The 16812-nt window shown below is 38.0% G+C and overlaps 1 protein-coding gene across 5 annotated transcripts in view; it reads left to right on the forward strand.

Annotated features, from left to right (window-relative positions):
- PIKFYVE (phosphoinositide kinase, FYVE-type zinc finger containing) overlaps positions 1 to 16812 on the forward strand; it is a 74686-nt gene that overhangs the window by 43361 nt on the left and 14513 nt on the right. For all 5 annotated transcript variants that reach the window (XM_061186930.1, XM_061186944.1, XM_061186912.1 and 2 more), the window contains 11 exons: positions 1284 to 1424; positions 2096 to 2222; positions 2459 to 3618; positions 5686 to 5786; positions 6978 to 7049; positions 7718 to 7889; positions 9918 to 10096; positions 11729 to 11842; positions 12232 to 12340; positions 12445 to 12599; positions 13499 to 13589. In XM_061186930.1, coding sequence (XP_061042913.1) covers positions 1284 to 1424; positions 2096 to 2222; positions 2459 to 3618; positions 5686 to 5786; positions 6978 to 7049; positions 7718 to 7889; positions 9918 to 10096; positions 11729 to 11842; positions 12232 to 12340; positions 12445 to 12599; positions 13499 to 13589 — 2421 coding nt within the window. The remainder of the gene's footprint in view (positions 1 to 1283; positions 1425 to 2095; positions 2223 to 2458; positions 3619 to 5685; positions 5787 to 6977; positions 7050 to 7717; positions 7890 to 9917; positions 10097 to 11728; positions 11843 to 12231; positions 12341 to 12444; positions 12600 to 13498; positions 13590 to 16812) is intronic.

Below are 16812 nucleotides of genomic sequence, written 5' to 3' on the forward strand. Positions count from 1 at the left end.
TGCCACTGCTCCATTGTGTTCCTGGCCTACCTTCTGATACTCTTTCCTTGCTGAGCCTCTCCCAGGACCCCTTTTTAGCATGGTGCTTCATGTATAATCATAATAGTTGACTGGAGCTGGAACTGAGAGGAAATGTATTTGCTATCCCTGTATCAGAGGCCAGAAACTTAAAAAAAAAAAATCACCTTATTTTAGTTATTCTTTATTGGAGCTGCACAAATAAAATCATTTAAAATGTCATTAAATAACAATTTAGTAAGCAGAGAAGGAAATTAACATGTTTCAAGGAAAAAAATTCCATTTTGTTAATAATGGGAGAATTTGAAAATGTGCAATTTCTATCAGTAAAACAGAGAAGGGTGAGAAGAAATATACTCCATAACAGGGCAGGTTCATTGCAGGGAATAGGCTCTTCCATTGCTGGTGGCACTGACCATGAATACAGTCTTACTCAGAAAGCACTGGGCATAGGGAGCAGAAGTGATAGATGTGCTCCCACATTCCATTGTCACCTCTCTGAGCCCAGAAATTTTATGAAACAATTAATGAATTTTATTGTTTTAACTCTGGTTGTTATTTACAATATTCATTTGCTTTGAAAGTAAGCCTTTGTCATGAAATTGTATTAAAAATGTTTTAATTTTTAACTATAGCTGTTCTAGGTAGAATATTACCTGTTCGGAGATTGAAATTAGGAAGTAGCTGAAATAGCATCTGTTAAAGAGTTATTTATTCAGATACCCAAAAGAAGAGATATTCCGGTTACTTTCAGATTGTAAAAGGGGGAATTCATAACTATATTAAAAACGTTTAGAAATTGCTTTCATTTAGGGTTAGGGTTTTTTATTTATTTATTTATTTATTTATAACCTTTGAGAGCTAGATAATTGGATTCTTGGCTTTTATGTCATAGGTTATTAAGAATTCAAAATCCTTCAAAGTAAAGTTAGTGAGTTGGAGAATGAAATTTCTCCTGAAACTCTTTTCAGCATAATCAGCAGATTAGAATGATGAAAAATATTCTTGGTTGTGTTTGAGTTAATTTGCTTATAGCAGTGGTAAGTGATCTTTAGCATAGTTTCACCTGAGATTGGGGACCTGAGAAATGAGTTAACACATCAGTACTACAGTGTTTACTTAGTAGGAAATATTTATTAGTAGTGGTTTGTGGGCAAAGAAAACTTAGGCTGAGTTTGATATTAATAGTCAAACTATCCTGATATTTTTACATGTCTAGATCTTGAATTGTACCACACATAATATTTTTGATTTATCTTACTTAGGAAAGGGAATTCTTGAAGAACTACGTTCAGCGAATAGTTGATGTTCGGCCCACATTGGTTTTAGTTGAGAAAACGGTATCTCGAATTGCCCAGGATATGTTACTGGAACATGGCATTACTTTGGTCATTAATGTAAAATCAGTGAGTGTTCTTATTTTTCTATTTTTATATCATTTAAAAAAAATCACGGCTTGTAAATTTATATGCATGTATGGTAGATATGCAGGGATCTTTAATTATTTATTTCTTTGCTGTGCCATATATATTGAAAGTAGGACAGGCATGGTAGTGATTTCATTATTTATAAGACTGGAGGATCTCAGGCTGGAAGAAAGTATGATTCATATGGCACTCATACGAGTTATATAATGCTCATCATAGGTTCTACAAGACCAAAGGTGTAATAGACATTAGTTAATAAGAAGTATTTGTGGAGACTTCATTTTGTAGCAGAAAATGTTCTCTCCCTTGAAAAGTTACCCTCTTCAGAACAGAGGTCAATTCTGGAAGTTTCCCACCCTCCTGGAAGCTTCCCACCCTCCGCCCCTGAATCAGTACCTTTTGCCAGTGCATGATGCTTAAATGTCTTTTGATAATGTCATTAATATGAGTATGGTATATTTTAGTAGGCACATATTGATTTCTAAGTGGAGACTAATCTAGAGTCAGTAAAAGCCATTTAATTATTAAAATCAAGGAAATTCATTGCGAGGGCATTTTCATATGTTCCTATTATTTTTTCATATTAAATTTTCTAAGAATTTTATTCTTCTCTGTCTAATTTTGTAATATAATGTTGTTCTGTGTTCTAGCAAGTTTTAGAACGAATCAGTCGGATGACCCAAGGTGATTTGGTGATGTCGATGGACCAGCTGCTTACAAAACCTCACCTGGGCACCTGTCACAAATTTTACATGCAGATGTTTCAGCTGCCTAATGGTGAGTGATCTCTAGTATAGATTTACCTGGAATTGGGGACCTGAGGACGTGAGTAAATTCATCAGTACTACAAGGTTGACTTAGTAGGAAATAGCTATTAGCAGTGGTTAAGTGAGGACAGGCAACTGTGGTTTTACTTAAGGGTTTTTCTCTGGTAGATGTTAAGATGGTGAGTTCTGTCTGGACTTCTGGATTGCCACCTAAGCCTTCTTAACCTTGTGTTTGTTTATTTGTAGAACAAACCAAAACACTGATGTTTTTTGAAGGCTGTCCACAGCACTTGGGCTGTACAATCAAGCTTAGAGGAGGCTCTGATTATGAGCTGGCTCGAGTTAAGGAGATCCTAATATTTATGATCTGTGTAGCTTATCATTCTCAACTAGAAATCTCCTTCCTCATGGATGAATTTGCTATGCCTCCTACATTAACACCAAACCCCTCCTTCCATTCTCTGATTGAGGGACAGGAGGATGAAGGGGCCGCACAAGAGCCATTCAGCGGAAGTCCCCTCCCCCGGGAGCCTGACTTCCCTCCGGACTTTCTGCCCTCTGATGATAGCAGTTTGCTAGAATCAAGGATTCTGTTTGAGAAGGGTGATCAGGAAACTAAGAGTGTGCCACAGGATGTTGGCTCTTCGAAGCATCAAGAGCATGCCACAGCAGCTTGCCCAGCAGGTGCCCCCTGTGCTCTCTTTCCATCGGTACCGGAATCATTGCTGCCGCTCCATATAGACGACCAACAGGATGCCGTAGGCAGTGAGCAGCCAGAGGCTTTGCAGCAAACAGAGGAGCTACAGGATCCCAAAAGCCAGATGAGAGCCTTTAGAGACCCTCTACAGGATGACACTGGCCTGTATATTACGGAGGAAGTTACCTCCTCTGAAGATAAACGAAAGACTTATTGTTTGACCTTTAAACAGGAATTGAAAGATGTGATCCTCTGTATCTCCCCAGTAATCACATTCCGGGAGCCCTTCCTTTTAACTGAAAAGGGGATGAGATGCTCTACCCGAGATTATTTTGCGGAGCAGGTTTACTGGTCTCCTCTCCTCAATAAAGAGTTCAAAGAAATGGAGAGCAGGCGGAAGAAACAGATGCTCAGGGATCTCTCTGGCCTTCAGGGCATGAATGGAAGTGTTCAGGCCAAGTCTATTCAAGTCCTGCCCTCACACGAGCTAGTGAGCACCAGAATTGCCGAGCACCTGGGTGATAGCCAGAGCCTGGGGAGAATGCTGGCCGATTATCGGGCCAGAGGAGGAAGAATTCAGCAGAAAAATTCAGACCCTTTCGCTTATTCTAAGGATGCATCGGATACTTCAAGTGGCAAATCCGGAAGCAAAAGTGAAGGTGACGAAGAGAAAGGGTTGATTACAAGTGATGCAGTGTGGTCAACAAAGGTGAGCAAGATCACTTTGTGTGCTTGTGTAAATTTAAAATGTGTTGGGGACTTTCCTGGCTGTCCAGTGGTTAAGACTCCACGCTCCCGCTGCAGGGGGTGCAGGTTCGGTCCCCGGTCGGGTAACTTAAGATCTCACATGCCTTGAGGTGCGGCCAAATAAATAAATAAATCTACTTAGCATACATGTCTTTAAAAAAAATGTGTTGAAAATCTCTGCTGTGGCAGGGTAAAAATAATCAAATATGACAAATTGCATGCAGATTTATTAAATATTTCCTCTATGCTTTTTTTTTTGTCTAGGTCTTTCAGCTTATGTGTTGCTTTAAAATGTATGAAATAGGAGTGTAATGTAATGAAACTGGATTTTGAGGGTTTCAGGCTAAGCTCACAGTAAACTAGGAGGAGCTCTGAGGTAGGGGGACAGCGTGGAGCTGCTTAAAATTTCTGGCATGATGACTTGGGTTTAGTGTGATGCGTCCTTGATCCTTTTAATGGCAGTGAGCAGGACAGTAAGGGTTGGAAGTTTATTGTAGGAAATGGATGTGTTTTAAAAAAATAAGGAAGATTTATTCATGGATACATTATTGATAATGGTGACAATAAAACTAATGAACAAATCTATCTCTAGATGAGGAAATACAGTTTTTTAATAAAACAAAAAGATGTTCACGGGGGCTTCCCTAGTGGCGCAGTGGTTGAGAATCTGCCTGCCAATGCAGGGGACATGGGTTCGAGCCCTGGTCTGGGAAGATCCCACATGCCGCGGAGCAACTAGGCCCGTGTGCCACAACTACTGAGCATGCGCGTCTGGAGCCTGTGCTCCACAACAAGAGAGGCCGCGACAGTGAGAGGCCCGCGCACCACGATGAAGAGTGGCCCCCGCTCGCCGCAACTGGAGAGAGCCCTTGCACAGAGGCGAAGACCCAACGCAGCCAAAAATAGATAAATAAATAAAGAAGCTTTCATTAAAAAGAAAAAAAAAAAAAATCTATAAAAAAAAAAAAAAGATGTTCACTTTCACAAGTCTGGGAATGATTAAATAATAATGGTACACCGTTTTTAATACATGAAATTGGCAAAAAAGAATGTGATAAGGGCCATGGTTAATGAGGTATAGAAAAATACTTATAATAAACTTTAAATAAATTTATGTTTATATACATTTATGTAAACTTACTAAAAGTGATAGGGAGGTCTTTTAAATTTACATGAGCACATATATATTTTTTATTTAGGATTCCTATCTTTTATAACTTATTCCTGCAGATAAGTAAGCATTTGGTATAAGGATGCTTACATTTTATTAGAAGCATTATTTCTGATTGTTTGCTGTTAAAAGGATGAGTTGGATCTTGTTTAATGACCCAGAGAGAACCCATGATATATTTTCTAGTGTTAAAAAGCAAATTGTGTTTTAATATACATAGCATCAAACCATTTTTTGTAAAAAACCAAAATCACCTGTGTATACTTATGTGGGTGTTTTTGTGTGTTTATGTGTATGAACTAGCGAAAGTACATGGTTTTTAACCATACAGTCAAATTTGTCAATTTGGGAGGTGGGGCAGCATCGAAGGAGGAGAGGCTTTAAGTACTTCATGAACTTCTTCATATACCTCTGTACTGTTTGAATTTCAGCAGAGACAGGTGTTACTTTGTAATGACCAAAAACAGGTATAAAGTACAAATAAATACCTCAGGATTTAGATTTCTGGGTATCTCAGGTGGATGTTATATCCAGCTATCAATTCAGACTGTTTCATATTTAATTAACTATTTACTTCCAAGATAATTTAATGTAGTTTTGTAAAAATAAGAGTATTTAAGAAAACAAACTGTTTAGACATCTATTTGTATGTTTACATTTCACTTAAACCTTTTGGATTGTTTTACCTCAAAAACTAACTGCTCTTCTTCCTTATATTTAGTGTCTTCACTGAAACCCCTGTAGTGAGGGCAGAGGCTTTACAAATCGAGTGGAGTGTGTCGGATGTTGGAGACAGGCCTTGGGGTTGGAGTGCGTGATGGCTTGCGGGTGCTCATCTGGATGTTCCTTCTCTTGCAGGTGGACTGTCTGAATCCTGCCAACCACCAGAGACTGTGCGTGCTCTTCAGCAGCTCTTCTGCCCAGTCCAGCAACGCTCCCAGTGCCTGCGTCAGTCCGTGGTAGGGTTCCTTGCCCACCCCCCTTGCACCCCCCCCCCCATTGTACTTGAGGATAGAATTCCAGCAAGTCTGAACAAAATTCAGCCATTAGGCTCTGTTTTTAGGTGAATGGCATGCTGCTGGTCATATGTGAATTGATGGAACTTTTGAACTTGTGAATTACATATGAAATTTGTATTTGTTCATGGGTAGAAGTAAATGAAAGTACCTTTAGTGAGAGTGAAAACGGATGTGAGGGATGGAAGAGAAATTTGTAGTTATAAAAGTGAGAAAGTTGATGCATAAAAGCTAGTTTTAAGCATTTTGATAACATGTACAAATCAGGCAGGTTTTCTTTAGGCATCGTTTTCATAAAAGCAGTCCGTCTTTTGTCTTAAGTTTTATTCTAAAACTTAATTCTAAGTAGATTGATAGAAACACATTTTATAATGTTATAATTTATTTCCAGTAATAGTCACAAAAGCCTAGTTATTACATAGTTCAGTTTTAAAAGTACTAAAGAACATAACTGCTTGTTTTTGGAGTACTTTCCATGACAAAATGTGTTCCTTATTTTAATTTTGGACACCAGAAACCCTTATTTCTACCAGTGAGATCAGGGATTCTTCCAGCATCAGTAGAGCTCTAGCAGTCTGACTTGGGGCTGGGTGAGCCCATGGGAATTTTCTCTGGGAGTTTAGGTCAAGGCTTGATATAAGATGTGGGTTTCGACAGGTATGTATAGCTGAACTCTCTTATTTGTGGGCATTTATAAGTTGGGTATAAAGTTAAGAAGTGCCTTTCCTGGAGGAATATGAGCTGCTGCTCTTCGTGCTCAGCAATGGGGTGGACTAGAGAGCAGAGGCAGGAGTCCCATTTTATATTGACCGGGCTTAAGGCTTTGTAAGGGAAACTTTTACTGCTTCCTAACTCAGATCAGTTTTACTCATTTAATATTACAGTTTGTGCATCCTGATTAAATAGTTTCATAGGATACTAATGGACTGGGAATGGATACGATGCTGTAGTGTGGCTAGTACAAACCTGGTCTATCAGATGAGGTAAAACCTGTTCCGTAACAACAAAAGAGTAGTACCTGTTTTAATACTGTATTATAAGCAGATCTAACAGGTATCAGTTTGGAGTCTCATGAAATATCTTTTGCTGGGTGGTAATTCATATGATATGTTTCTAAGAAATCTTTTCTTTTAGGATTGTAACAATGGAATTTTATGGAAAAAATGATCTTACATTAGGAATATTTTTAGAGAGATACTGTTTCCGGTAAGAACCAATTTTCTCCTTATGTTCCATTTATGCTTTTTTGATGCCTAGAATTTCAACCTAAATATAAACATGAGTTGGAGCACTGTTGTGTGACCTTCCTGTTCATGCCACATGCCAGGGTTTACTATACAGAGAAGTAATCCTTTCATATTCAACCCGGCATGTCTTCTCCAGTTCATTCCTCAGATCTTTGCCCATCTAATTGCCCTCAATCCCACAGACTTTTTTTAGAATGTCTGTTTTCACAGTGATTCAAATGAGAGGCAAGAGAAGCTAAGGACCTCAGTTAAGTCTTAGAGCTATCACCTGCCACTTAATATGACAAAGAGCAAGTAGTTTAATCTTTACCAGCCCCCTTTATAGGTATTAACAAACTCCACAAATGTCAGGAGTTTTAATAGGTAAAATGAGATGATGTTTTAGAAATACTTGGCAAATAGAAGGTGCTTAACAAGTGGAACCTGTCAGTGTGATGTGGTTGAAGGCAGGATGTTCAGCTGCAGGCTCTGAGCAGGATGAGTGCTACCCCGAGCAGATCATCCACCAGTCATCCTTACTCTTGAGAGGATGCTGCACTTTCTCTACAGTGGTCCTGATTAGCCAGGATTCACTATACACTGCTCCTCGGTTTCGTGGTTAATGTGAGGACTTTCTTTTTGTCAAAGGCCTTCCTATCAGTGTCCTAGCATGTTCTGTGATACCCCCATGGTGCATCACATTCGACGCTTTGTCCATGGCCAAGGCTGTGTGCAGATAATCCTGAAGGAGCTGGATTCTCCAGTACCTGGATATCAGCATACAATTCTCACCTATTCCTGGTGCAGAATCTGCAAACAGGTAAGTGTACCCTGTTGCTGTAATACATCACATAGTATCTTTTATTTCTATATTTATATAGTTCTTTTTTGGGGGGGAGGGTGGCCTCTATTTTTTTGGATTTAGTATTTGTCTTTGGGCTCTTATTTATTTTACCTTCTAGTGCTGTATGTTCCCTTTAATGTTTGTTTCCTAAAGATTCCATTTTAGGATTTATCAGTCATTATATAAAACATAGGTACCATGTCCAGTAAAATAGGTGGAGATTTTATCTTGACAGTTCTCCATTATGTTTGTTTATTCATTCAGTAAATGCTTATTGAGCACCACCTAGGTGCCAGATACTGTGCTAGGCCCTAGGAATGAAGGAAGAACAAGGTAAGGCTCCTGTCCTCTAGGCGGGGAGACAGACTTACAGTGATTACAGTATGCTAGAATGTTTGTGTAAGTTTAAGTCTATGTCAACATTTCTATCTTAAGACATACAGATGAGAGACCATGTTTAATTGATCTCTGCTGGTTTTCATATACATTCTTGAGGAAAGAACCATGTGTTTTATTTCTTCTGTGTGTTTTTCTAACTCTGGAGGGAATATTTGGTGCCAATATTATGTTTTTAATATATACTTTTTATTCAAATTGTTTACAGTGAGCATATGCCAAATTTAACTTCATTGTTATCTTAATTGGCTTATTTTGGAGTGTATGTTTGGAAGCACATATGGGAATTCCAGATAAAATAATAGTGCAACCTATTTCAGTATCAGAGGTTGAGGAGGGCAAAGTCAAAGGTAGTTCCTTCTTCGGTAGGAACATAGAGCCATGAGATCATTTCTTGCAATGATTGGTCTTTTTATACTTGTTCTTCTAGGCCTTTAGTTGCTGTTAGACAGCTGGCAATATTTTGTTGTAGAATATGTGAACTTCTGTAGATTGACCAGTGAACTAAATGAATAACTTAAATTCGATCTTTATATCTTGCATGTTTGGTGTATGCACTTTATTTTAAAACAAAAACTTCTGCCTTTGGGGTTATGTTAGAAAGGAAAAGGTAAACAGTTTTTGTTACACAGAAATGAAAACTTTTAGGTGTCCAAAAAAGTTATAATATATATGACCAAATATTAGTATACTTACTATTAAATTTCTGTAAGCCATGATAATAGAAAAATGGGCAAAGGGTGTGACAAAGCAATTTAATACAAATGGCCAGTAGACATGTGCAAATACATTTTACTCATTAGTAATAATCAAAGAAGTATAAATAAATATAAATAAATAAAATAAGTGGAATGTGTTTTTATTTATTTATTTTTTAAAGAAGTTACATTTCAAAGATTTATAATTCCTGAGATTGGTAAGAAAGTAGGGAAATTGATATTCTCAGATACTGTTGGAGATTGTCTCCCGAAACAGGTGTACTGGTTTACACAATGTGGCAGAAAGTATCAAAGACCATATAAATGTTCATGCCCTTTGACCTACCAATTTCCAGCTTCATTAATTTATTCCAAGGAAATAATAATTATGGATATTTATAAGTATATATATATATATATATATATATATATACACACACACACACAAACAGGGACGTTCATCAAAATAATGAAAAACTTGTAATGTCTTAAATGCACATCAATAGAGATTGGTTAAATAATTCCATATTATGGGATACTTTGCAGCCATTAAACATTAAATTGTACAAGAATATTCTATGTGGGAAAATATGATATATTGCTAATAAAAAAAGGTTATGAAGCTAATTATAGGGAACAGTTTTTATTTATAAACATCCCAGCTAAGCATATATGTATTCATGTATAGAAAGAAAGCAAACATACTAGCATATTGATGGTGGTAGTGGGATTACTGGCAAGACAGTTTTCCCCAGCCATCCCTAACTCCACCCACCTCAAAGCATTTTTTTCTTCTTCTAGTTTTCTGCAGTCAGAATATACTAGATTTGTACTAGAGAAGAAAATACATTGTTTTTTAAAAAAGAGATTCTCGATATGTGATTAGATAACAATTTATGCTGAATTTCAGGTAACACCAGTTGTTGCTCTTTCCAATGAGTCCTGGTCCATGTCATTTGCAAAATACCTTGAACTTAGGTTTTATGGGCACCAGTACACCCGTAGAGCCAATGCTGAGCCGTGTGGTCACTCCATCCACCATGATTATCACCAGTATTTCTCCTATAACCAGATGGTGGCATCTTTCAGGTAAGAAGTCTGAGCGACCTTGTCACAATCACATACTCCCTGGAAGGCTTTGTAACATTTCCAGTATTACTAGATTGAATTAATTTTTGGTGTGTGTTGTTCCCCATTCCCACTCTTGCAAAGGCAGAGGGCCATACTCTGTGAAGAGCTTTCAGTGTTATTATTTTATTTAATCCTTTAAGAAATATGTATTATTATCACCCTAACTTAGAGAGCTTATAGCTGACAAATAGAGCTAGGAAGTCATGATCCATGATTCTTGCTACTGCAGGTATTACTCTTAACCATTGTTTTTCCATCTGAGAGCTTATCAGAATTTTTGCTAAGACATTACTTAGCATAAGGGTAATCGGATATTCCGGATAGAGCTAAAATCACTAGTTCAAAGAATGGGTATTTACACTTGTTTTTAAATGATTTGAGAAAGCCTTCAGGCTCTGCCTTCAGAATATACCCAGAACATGTCTCACCACCTTCACCACTACCACTCTGGACTGAACCTCTGTTGTCTTTTACTAGATTATTGCACTAACCTCAATCAGTTTCCTTTTGGCCTTACCCGCCGCAGCCTGTTCTCAACACAGCAGTCAGAGTGGTCCTGTTATATGAAAATCAACTCAGGCCACTCATGTGCTCTAGAGCCTCCAGTGGGTGTCTGTTTCACCCTGAGTGAAGGCCAGAGTCCATTTACGGGCCTGTGAGCCCCTACACGCTCTGGCTTCTCACCCCCTACTACTCCCGCCTCGCTCACCGTACTTCAGCCTCACTGGCCTCCTGGCTGGACCTCAGCTATGTCAGGTAGGCTCCTACCTGGGAGCCCTGCACTTGCTCTTCTGTCTCTGAGCTGCCTGCTCCCAGATATCTGCCTACTTTTCCTTATTTCCTGTAGGTCTTTGTTCAGATTTCACCTGCCCTGACTCCCTCTCACCCCTGGCACTCCTTGCTTCCCTTTCCTGCTTTATTTTGCCCTGTAGCACCTACTATCTGGCGTAAGATATGTTTTAAGTATTTGTTTTTGTTTATCGCCCAAGTCTTATTATTCCTGAATCACGAGAGCAAGAATTTTGGCCCTTACTCCATGCTGTATCTCAGCACCTAAAACAGCATCTGACACATAATAGGCACAAATAGGAAATACTTGTAATTGAACCCTATTTCCTTTTTTAAGCAAGAGCTGTTAACCATGAACCTAGGGCCTAGGTGGGATATAGCATTTACTAGACATCATGAACTTCAGGTGGAAAGGAAACTCACAAAGAATCCTTGGGAACTGAGAAGGTAGTGAACACCTGTGTCTAAGCTAATTGTAGGAAGGAGTCCCTCTCCTCATTCATGGAGGTTTATATCCCAGTCATTTGTTTTTAAAGCACATGAGAATGGCCTCGGGGGATAAATGATGACATCACAATGCAAGGGAAAAATAAAACAAAATCTTTTTAAAACTGGGGAAGATATTTGTAATGGCTGAAAGTTGCCTTCAATATTTTTGATTGTTTTAAAAATGCCATTTCATAGAAACTTTATGATCTCTTGCACCTCATAGGACTTAGTTGGCTGTCAATGATATACCTCTACTCAAAATATTAAAATATTTTTCACTTTTCTACTGTTACTTGTATTTTTTCCTCTCAGTTATTCTCCCATTCGGCTTCTTGAAGTGTGTGTTCCACTTCCCAAAATATTCATTAAACGTCAGGTCCCACTAAAAGTGTCCCTTCTTCAGGATCTGAAGGACTTCTTTCAAAAGTAAGTTTTATTTTCTTTGATCATCTGTTTTTGTTTAGTACTGCCTGAAATCTAAACTATTTTAAATATCATGTTTGTTCATTTAGCTTTCTTTGAAAACAAAAATAACCTATTTTTCTAATTGTATGTTATATATGCCTGATGTAAAAAAGGAAAAGTGTAGACAGTTCATAAAAGTATTAACAAGGAAGTCAAACGCTCTCAGGCATAACAACTGTTAAAATTTTGATATACGTCCTCTTTTGTTCTGCAAAATTGAATGTGATTCTTAATTAGATAAGACCTAGTTAAAGTTTTGTGTGTACATCTTTTTTCTACTTGTGTGAGATTAGACAATTTGATTCTGACTTTTCTAAAGTGTTTAATATTGTTTATGTTTATATTGTTAGAGTTTCACAGGTATATCTTGCTGTGGATGAAAGACTCGCATCTTTGAAAACTGATACATTTAGCAAAACAAGAGAGGAGAAAATGGAAGATATCTTTGCACAAAAAGAGGTAATTCATTTTTCTGACAGAAACCCAAATGTTAGCTGTGAACTTGTTAGAGGTTCCTTTTGGGGTGTGTCTCAGATTGCTGGAGTGCTTTCTGTTCCTCGTAGATGGAAGAAAGCGAGTTCAAGAGCTGGACTGAGAAGATGCAAGCACGGCTCCTGTCTTCCTCTGTGGAGACCCCTCAGCAACTGCAGTCGGTCTTCGAGTCACTCATTGCCAAGAAACAAAGCCTCTGCGAAGTGCTGCAGGCTTGGAATAACAGGTGTGACTTTGCAGTCTGCTGTTTCCTTTATATTATTGCAAAATTTGCTCTGCTATCATGTTTTTGATGTAAATGTCCTTATTAATTTGGATGTTTCCTTTTACTCTCAAGTTGTAGGAGCTTTATTTTTATTGCCACTACCACCCTCCACCTCTTTCATCCTTTAAAGTGTAGGTTGTGAAGATAAAAAAAACAAAGATGAGAATAGCCTTCATTGCTGTTTCAAATACAGTGTGTGTGCTTACTGAATCTAATTTGTCTGTATTAGTATGTCATGGAGTGATTATTGGGTTTTAGGCCGTGACTTTCAACTCTATTATTTTGTGTATCTTGTACCTTTATTTAAATATTTATTTGGGGAAATCTTTCCCTTTAATGCTTATTGAAAAGTTCAGTTAGATTATTATAGCATTTATTTATTGAGCACTTGGATCATGCTAGGCACTAAGTCAGGCAGTAGATGGACATGCACTCTTTTATTTGATTTTGAGTCCTGCAATGTATATATACTGATTCCATTTTACAGAGGAAACTGGGGCTCTACGAGACTAAGGGATTTGCCCAAGTTATATAGCTGTTAATTGTCAGAGCTCGGCTTTGAGCCCAGGTCTGTTGGTCTTTAACACCCGTATTTTTTACGTTATGTTGTATTGTCTCATTATAACTTGCTGTTCTTTTATAACTATAGTCATATCAGTAACAAGTGATTAATTGATTAGAAAGAAAACAAAAATTTAGTCTTAGTTATGTACAGTTTTAAAATCTATTACATTCGAAATAGGAAAATCTAATTCTTGTGGTTTCAAAGTTATAAGGAGAATATGTGTAAACATTATTCAGGATATTAGAAGGAAAATCATATTCTTCTTTTCTCTTTTCCTTTTTTTCATTAACTATAGGTTGCAGGACCTTTTCCAGCAAGAGAAGGGTAGAAAGCGGCCTTCAGTTCCTCCAAGTCCTGGAAGACTGAGGCAAGGGGAAGAAAGCAAGGTAATGAAATGTAGTTTTGTCTTTGGGCCTATATATATTGGTATAGATATAATTAATTTCTCTTATGACACTTAGAAGTGGTAGTTTAAGGACTTCCCTGGTGGTGCAGTGGTTAAGAATCCACCTGCCAACGCAGGGGACACGGGTTCGATCCCTGGTCTGGGAAGATCCCACATGCCACGGAGCAACTAAGCCCGTGTGCCACAATTACTGAGCCTGTGCCCTAGAGCCCGCGAGCCACAGCTACTGAAGCCTGTGCACCTAGAGCCCATGCTCCACAACAAGAGAAGCCAACACAGTGAGAAGCCCGCGCACCACAACGAAGAGTAGCCCCCGCTCGTCGCAACTAGAAAAGCCACGTGCAGCAGCGAAGACCCAACGCAGCCAAAAAAAAATAAAGTGGTAGCTTAATATATACTTTATTAATAATAGTAGGAGTTTTTAATTTTGAAGTTATGAGCTTTCTTGGTGGTGTGACCTGGATTAATTTTTTTTATCTTAGCCTGAAATAAAATACATTATAATTCATTTATTGGAAACATTTATCAAAAGCTACTGTCTACTGGCATCACTGAGGATAGTATCACAGAGGCAGTAAGTGCTATAAAGGAGAAGGTGTGGATGTGCTGAGTGTATAATAGAGTCCTAATTTACTTTACTATGAGTTTTGGGTGTTCTTATCTCTGTGCTTAAGTGAGAAGCTTTTCTTAAGGGGTCTGCACCAGGTTAGTTCTACATGTTGATTTAATTAACCTTTCCTAACTGTATTAGTTTTCTCTTGCTGCACAGCACATTACCCCAAACTTAGTGACCTAAAACATAAATTTATTATCTCACAGTGTGCCAGGACTCTGGCACAGTGTGGCTGGGTTCTCTGCTCACAGAACTGAGATGAAGGTTTTGGCCAGGGCTGTTACCTGAGGCTCAGGATCTTCTTCCAGGCTCATCTAGGTTGTTGGCAGAGTTCAATTCCTAGTGGTTATAGGACTGAGGTCCCCCATTTGTTGCTGGCAGTTGACTAGAGACGATTCTCAACTCCTAGAGGCTGCCTGATTCCTTACATGTGGCTCTGTTCATCTTCAAAGCCTACAGCAGTGGATTGAATCCTTTTCATGTTTCAAATCTCTGATTTCTTCTGCTGTGTCTGACCTCTGGACACAGATTTAAAGGGCACATGTGATTAGGTCAGGCCTACCTGGTTAATCTCCGTAGTTTAAGGTTAACTGATTTGGGACCTTACATACATGGTAAAATCCCTTCACAACAGTATCTGGATTAATGTTTGGTTGAATAACTGTGTGTGTGTGTATGCCAGAGGGCGGAGCTCCTGGGGGCCATCACAGAATTCTGCTTACCATGCTAACCATGAACAGATGAGTTAATGTCAGTATATTATAAGGGCTTAATATTCTGTTATCATGAGGGCTTTTGAGAGAATATCTTTTTGTACAAGTGTGTAGTATCTGTAGCAGAGTATTTTCATGGAATGATGGGTTCAAGTGCCTTGGATCTTTGTGTTATTTAGTAGTAACACTGTGTAACTGAATTCTTCCTTTTTGTCTCATAAATAACTGTGTAGGAATCACTTTTCCTTAAAGTTTAGGTGAGAGTAAGAATAAGAATTACTGAAGATGATTTATTAGTATTTGCCAAGTAGTTTAGGACAATTAACGGCTATCACAAACTGCTAGTGGCCTTTCCGTTTGCCTACTGATGAAACAGTGAAGCTAGTGGTGTAAGACCTCTAATTATAATATTGAGACATAGAATTTAAAATACAAAATCAGTCAGTAGATAATCATTTATCTTTCTGAAAGATGGAAAGTTGATTTGACAATCTGTAGCACTGCCTTTGTATTCATTCATTTGATAAATAGTTCTTGAGTGCTTTTAGGCACTGTTCTGAGTGCAAGGAATTCACGTTTGTGAATGAAGGCCATAGTTATTGTCCCTATGGAGCGTTTGTCTAATGAGACTGACAATAAACAGATGAACCAATAAACATTTAAAAAACAAATGGAAACAAGGCTATGAAGAAAAAATTAAGAGAAATGGAGAGTATTGCTAGGGGAGTAGGTGATGGTGAGTTATTTTATATAGGGTGCCCAGGGAGGTCTCTCTGGTATGGTGAACAAATCAAAGAACATTTTAAGTAGCAATCTAAGAAATGACTTTGTAATGAAATTGTACACAGGGCTGATAGTCATTTAAAATGTATCTTATCTATGGATAATGGGACTTGCGAAAGTCCATTGGGTAATCAAAGATTACTAGGCTTAATGGATAATCATAAGTAGTTCCTAGATGCTTTAATGGGTCTGTGAGCCACTGTTTAGAACAGTATTCTCAAAGTGTATGGTTCAAGGATCCTGGGGGTCCAAGACCCTTTTCAAGGGCTCCACAAGGTTTCTCTTTTTCTTTTTTAATTAATTAATTAATTAATTAATTAATTAATTTACGGCTGTGTTGGGTCGTCGTTGCTGCGCACAGGCTTTCTCTAGTTGTGGCGAGCAGGGGCTACTCTTTGCTGTGGTGCACGGGCTTCTCATTGCTGTGGCCTCTCCTGTTGCGGAGCATGGGCTTTGGGTGCGCGGGCTTCAGTAGTTGTGGCACACGGGCTCAGTAGTTGTGGCTCATGGGCTTAGTTGCTCCACAGCATCTGGGATCTTCCCGGACCAGGGATCGAACCCGTGTCCCCTGCATTGGCAGGAGGATTCTTAACCACTGCGCCACCAGGGAAGCCTTCCCTTTTTCAACTGTATATCTGTGTGAGGCTAGATTTTCTTTATATACTTCAATCATAATAATATAGCTCAACAGGTTAAATGCAGAAGTCAGAGAGGAATTTAACTGTCTTCTATTAAGGTAGGCATTAAAGTATTTGTAGAAGTATAAAACAATGCCTTAAACTCTTAACAATTTTTTTAAAAAAATCTTTTAAATTAAAATATGTTTTTTATGTTAATATGTAATGGGTTTATTATTGTTATTTTTAAATGCATTAATAAATGCATGTTCTATAACTTTTTCAGTTTCAATTTTCTAATAAGGAAAAATTGGAAGATATAACCCACATAAACAAAAGCTATCTGACTGTCTTAATAATTCTTAAGAGGTTGAAAGGGTCTTGAGGCCAAAATGGTTAAGATTCACTGGGTTAAAAAAATTTTTTTAAAAATTAAAATTTTTAAATTTAATGTTTCCTTAAGAACAGAGTATTTTG

Source organism: Eubalaena glacialis, chromosome 1, assembly GCF_028564815.1.
Source record: "Eubalaena glacialis isolate mEubGla1 chromosome 1, mEubGla1.1.hap2.+ XY, whole genome shotgun sequence".
Lineage (NCBI taxonomy): Eukaryota > Metazoa > Chordata > Mammalia > Artiodactyla > Balaenidae > Eubalaena > Eubalaena glacialis.